The 5,481-nt window shown below is 64.8% G+C and overlaps 1 protein-coding gene across 1 annotated transcript in view; it reads left to right on the plus strand.

The window, feature by feature from the left end:
• Positions 1-5,481, plus strand: part of ARID3A (AT-rich interaction domain 3A) — a gene marked incomplete at its 3' end in the record, with an annotated part of 15,998 nt that overhangs the window by 8,265 nt on the left and 2,252 nt on the right. Inside the window, exon 5 of the mRNA XM_017743809.1 lies at positions 4,844-4,916. Within this exon, the coding sequence (XP_017599298.1) occupies positions 4,844-4,916 (73 nt within the window). The remainder of the gene's footprint in view (positions 1-4,843; positions 4,917-5,481) is intronic.

Raw genomic sequence — 5,481 nt, forward strand, 5'->3', positions numbered from 1 at the left:
CGCCGCCCCGCCGCCCCCCCCGCCGTGCCGTGCCGCCGCCCGCGTACCCCCGGGGTCACCTGCATGACTCCTTCCTCCAGCCTGTGTGGGGAGGAGGTGGGCACCGGGGGAAGCCCGGCTGGTCTCAGGGGCCCCCAGATTTCCGGGCCGATGGCGGGGGATCGGGACTGGGTTTGTCACTGAACCACGAGAGCACCGATGGCTCCTTTGCCCACCGGGTCCCCCAGCCCGAGCGGGAGGTGCTGGTGCAAAGAGGCACCTGCGGTCGGGCCGTGTCCCCCACGGAGGGGACAATGCTGGGAACTGGTGTGAACAATGGTGCCGACGGGAAGCTCCCGGGCCCCCTCCCCAGCTGCCGCCGCGGAAGCGGCCCCCCAGCCCAGGCAGGAATCCCGCCGGGCCGGTCAGTGGAGTCACCGCCGGCCCTGGCCGTATGTGGGCGAGGCTCCCGCCAGCACATCCCCCACGAGCAAGGTGTTGGAGGATTTTGGGCAGGGGGCACACACGTCCCTGTCCCCAGCAGCCCCTTCCCACGGGGGGCTGTGCCCTGGGGGGCTCGCAGGGGATTAGGGATGGGAACAGCCGGGGGTGACCCGTACCTAAGCCGAGTGCTTTATCTGCGTAGGAATCTGCTCCGGGGCTGGACGCTCCCTTTGCCCTTCACTGGGAGGGATTTGCCCCAGCAAACCCTGCACTCCACGCCGGGGAGGCCGTGCTTGGAGAGGGGCTGCTGCCTCTGGCACCCCCAGCCCTGAGTCAGCCATCGCCTTACGGGAAATCACGTCCCCAGCGCCTCCGAAACGCCGCAGCCCGGGGCCCTCGCCAATCCTTCGCTCTGGTTTTTACAAATGACTTTCTTTTTCTGAATAAGTGCCCTCTCCGACCCCACTGCGGGTCCTGGCATGCCAGAGGCCGGGGTCTGTGTATGGGCTGGGAGTGGGACGGGAAACGCGCCATAAATGTGTTTATTCTTCGTTAAAGAACTCGTTAGTGTGCGCGGGCTCTTCCCCAGCCCGGCGTGGCCCCTCGGCTGTCCGCGGGACAAAGGGATGCATCCCCGGGGGCTGCCAGAGGAAGGAAGGAAAGAAAAGGAGAGAAGTAGCCCCTCAGCCTGTCACCCCTGGCCCTGCTACCTGCTGAGACAGGGTGGGCTCTCCCCGCCGCTGCCTGCGTTGTGTTTTTTCCTTAAATACAGGAATTTGGGGGAGTTTAGCTCCTGGAAGGTGGAGGCTGACACCAGCCCCCCTCCCTGCTGCAGTGGCCCTTGGGTCTGTCCCCAGTCCCGGCTCACGTCACGGTGTGCACGTCCCAAACCGGTTTCGGAGAGAAGGAGGAAAACCGAGAGTGTTGCCACTTCCTGGCGATGGAAAAGAAACTTGAAAATTAATCCCCGAGGCCTGAAAACCCGGAACCGAGCGGGGGGGAAGGGGAGGTGTTTTTAACTCGGACGTGGGATGCAGGGACACAGATGCCTCATGGGGCAGACAAGGGAGAAGGGACTGCTGCCGAAGGGGAGATTTGCCTGGCACCAGCATGACCCCCGGCATTCCCGGAGCCTTGTGAAATGGCGCTTCTCCTCCTGCTTGTAATTGCCCCTCTTGCCCCAGCTCGGGAGGAGGTCGGACCCCCGGCACGCACCGCGCCCGTGCCGAGGGCTCTCCCGCATTCCTGGCATTGCCAAGGGGCCGCCTCCCGCCCGCCCTTTGAAAGCCAGCGGGTTGGGATTTTCCTGTAATCTGGTTTGAAACATTAATCCGGTCATCCACACCAAACGCCGGGCCGGCATCCTGCCGGGGCGCTGGGCCGGGGTCAGGGCCACCCGCCCACCGCCTGCCTAATTCCTCCTCCACTTAATTATAGATCTGCTGGCAACGGCCATCTGGCTCCGTGTCCTCAGCCGGCCGGGGGCCGGGGCCGAGGGGGCTGCGCTGCAGCCAGGTGGGCCGGACACTGTGGCCAGAGCCAGCCGTGCCACTGGCATCGAGCATTCACCCTGGGGTGGGTCAGCACTGGGAGCACTGGGTGCATGGAGTCACATCCCCCCCCCAGCCCAGGGAACTCTCGGGGAGGTGGGGGCCATCTCCTGCCCCCTCCCCAGCCAGGCTGGGGTGGCTGTGCTGCAGCCTCCCCGGCCCCGCACCCTGCCATGGGGACCCCACAGTAAGAGGATATTCCTGGGGCAGCTGCATTATGGATTAAGTTGTTTCCACCTCCCTAATTACGAAACATAAATGTATTGACTCAATGGTGCAGGGCGGCCTTGCCTGCAGCTCCTGCTCACCGGTACCTTTGCACCGAGCACCGAGACGCCGCGAGGAACCGGCTTTGAGCTGAGCAGAAACCAGGGCTGAGAGCAGGAGGCAGGGCACAGGCACGGGCAGGGCAGGGATCAGCACCAAGCAGGCACAAGACTCAGCACCTGCTGATTTCAGTGCAGCAGTGCCAGCAGCCGCCAGCCTGTGCCAAGCTCAGCTGCGTGCTGGGTTTCGCATGCTGCCGAAACCAGAACGTTTCTGTTCCTCAATTTGCATTTTGAGCCCCGCTGTCCCAGCTGTCCTGTGCTGCCGTTGGGGCTCATGGGGCGCCGGCTGCTTTGCCGTTGGCTGCCGATGGCGTCAATGCAAGGAAATCCTGCGAGGAGTCACTCGTCTCTGTCCCCTTCCGCGTCCTGCCTGTGCTCGGGGGCGAGGGGGAACAGGGGTGGTAAGGGAGGATTGGGGCAGCTCGGCAAATGCCACTCTGTCACACACCACAGTGCACACCAGGCATGTCCCGGCTATGGCTGGGCATGTCCTCACCTCACAGTGCTGCCGGATGAGCACCCTGGGCAGGTGCCCGTCACTGGCAGTTGGTTCTGCTGGCAGTGGCAGAGCTAAACCAGGGTTTGGGGGGTCCCATGGGGAGCGTCTTTCTCAGTTTGGCACTGCAGTGGTCAGTGAGCAGCTGCCAAGTGCAGCGAAGCTGTCGAAGTCTCACCAGTAACTTCCAGCAGCAGCTTGTGCAACATCCTTTGCCCGGCAGCCGTGGCAGGGGTGCTGGCAGGGCTGTGAGGTCACTGGGCAAGAACGGGGATCCCTCTGCCCGCCGTCCCTGGGGACCCCCGTGGCTTCATCCCAGTTGGGCAGGGGTGAGAGTGGCCACAGCCAGCTGAGCTTGGCATGGGACCACCGGGGCTGGTGGAAGGACGGTACACGGGGCAGCCGCCTGCTGCGGCCACTAATCCCCCGTCCTGACCGGCCACGCTCTCCTCAGCTGACGGTTCATTTTCTTTCATCCTCTTAAACGTGTCCATTCCCCTCGGGACTGAGCCCAGGGCGGGGATCACGGCCCCGAGGGTCTCGGCAGTGGATGAACCAGCATGTTTGGCGCTTCCCCAGGATGGTTCCGCACCCCGCAGGATAGGGCGCCGGGGAAGCCCTTTCTCTGTGTGCAGAGCCACTCAAGGAAACGGGGGAGGCTGGATTGGCGCTGGCCCAACATCCCTCAGCCAGCACGAGCAGCTGGTGCAGCTCAGCCCCAAAAAACTATGGTGGTGCTTCTGTGCCATGGCTCACTCCCCCCACACCACAGTCCCACTGTGGGCGCTGGGGTGGGAGGGGGGCTTTGAGGGTCTCTGCCGGTGGTGCTGGTGGTGCCGGTGGCTCCTGCCCTTCCCCTGGGGGTGTGCAAGGGGCTGGTCGAGCCTGCTGAGTTTCCCAGGGGAACTGGGGGGGTTTATGGCCCTGCTTATCATGCGGCCCCATTGATCCCTTTGATCGGTGCCGGCGGGCGACTCCGGCCCTGCGGGATCCAGATCCTCCCTGCGGGGTGGCAGGAGGAGGGGGCTCAAGCCCCTCGAGTACATCCAGGACGATGCCCACCCATCCACCTGCCCACGGTCCTGGTGCCACAGGGCGTAGCCATGGAGGGAGTGGGCACATGGGTGACCCAGTGACCGGCAGCGGTGGCCCTGCAGTGCGTGCCTGGCATATTATGGGGGGGTATTTATAGGCCCCTCCCAGCCCCCCGGCCCCACTGGCAGTTGTTCAGAGTTGTCATTGAGAGAAGCGGAGCTGTGGCGGCCACCCCTGGGCAACGCCTGCCCCCACAGCCCCTGCTCCATCACCCTTCCCGGGATGGGGGGGGATTATCCACCAGCCTCCAGGCAGAAACGGTGCTGGGCTTCAGGAGAGGCCGCACGGCATGGTGTGGTGCGTGCCTCCGGCGTGCCGGGCGCTCCAACCGGCAGATCCTGCGCCATAAATCAGGCAGGAATGTGCCGGGGTGGGGGGTCCCGGCTGAAGATGCCCCAGCAGAGGTGGTGCTTGAGGTGCAGCGTGTCGGAGCCTGGCCCAGCTCTGCCTGTCCCGGTGCAGGACACGTCCTTGCAGTGCCATGGCACACAAGCTCATGCCAAGGCACCACGAGCTCATGCCAAGGCACACAAGGCACTGGCTCTCACCACCGGCTCCCGGCTGTGGCTCTCTGTGGCACCCTGAGCGTGGAGGAGGGACCATGCTGAAGCGCTGCTGTGCTGAGCAGGCAGTGGATGCTAAAAATAACCGGGATCAGCGTTCCCAGGAGGAGCCGGGGCCGAGCACGGTGTTGCCGCCGTGGGAGCCACTCCAGCTGTGATCCCAGCACCGGCATCCCGGAGCTGAGCTCCGAGCAGGGCAGGCAGGGAATGGCACAGCAGAGCTCAGGCGCAGGTCAGCCCAAGCCACAGGAACCCCCTGATCCCATGTAGGGACCCCCCGAGCCATTTGGTGTTCTGTGAGCCACAGGGCTGCTGCAGTGGAAGCCGGGGGTCTCAGGTGGGGGGACACACGGATTAAGGGGGTTTCTGAGCATCTCTCTTCTGCAGCTGTACGAGCTGGATGGTGACCCCAGGAGGAAGGAGTTCCTGGATGACCTCTTCAGTTTCATGCAGAAGCGAGGTGAGTCCCCAGCTGTGTGCCCACCTTGTGCCCCCTCGCCCACTCTGTGTCCCACCCTGCTCCACCACACCCACCTTGCACCCCCCACATCCCCCCCAGGGCCGGGGGCTCATTTCCTCGCCCCTCATTACTGCCCCGAGGTCACGGCTCCGGCTGAGCTGCTGGTTAATCTTTAACCCCTCGGCACAGCAGGGTCAAACCTGCTGGGCTGGATCCAGTGCCTGCGGCCCCCCCTCACCCCCCTGCCTGCACCCACCACACCCAGACCTGCAGCCCCTCCCCACAGGGTCCCACTACCAACAAAACACCCCTGGCTGTGCACCCCCTCTGCCCATGCCCTGGGTTATTGCAGAGTTCAAAGCCCCTCTCTGCACCCTCTCTCTGCCTGGGGAGAGGCCACGGTGGGGGGCCGGGGGTGGGAAGGGCTGAAAGCCAAGCGTGCTCCTGCTCGAGGGTCTGATTCCCGCGTGGAAAACAGCGCTGGAAGTGCTGACACAGGGCTGGCTCCGGCCCTTTGTCAGACGGCACTGGGAAGGCACGTGTGCCTGCGGGGGGGGGGGGGGGG

Source organism: Corvus brachyrhynchos, unplaced genomic scaffold, assembly GCF_000691975.1.
Source record: "Corvus brachyrhynchos isolate BGI_N302 unplaced genomic scaffold, ASM69197v1 scaffold219, whole genome shotgun sequence".
Classification (NCBI taxonomy): Eukaryota; Metazoa; Chordata; class Aves; order Passeriformes; family Corvidae; genus Corvus; species Corvus brachyrhynchos.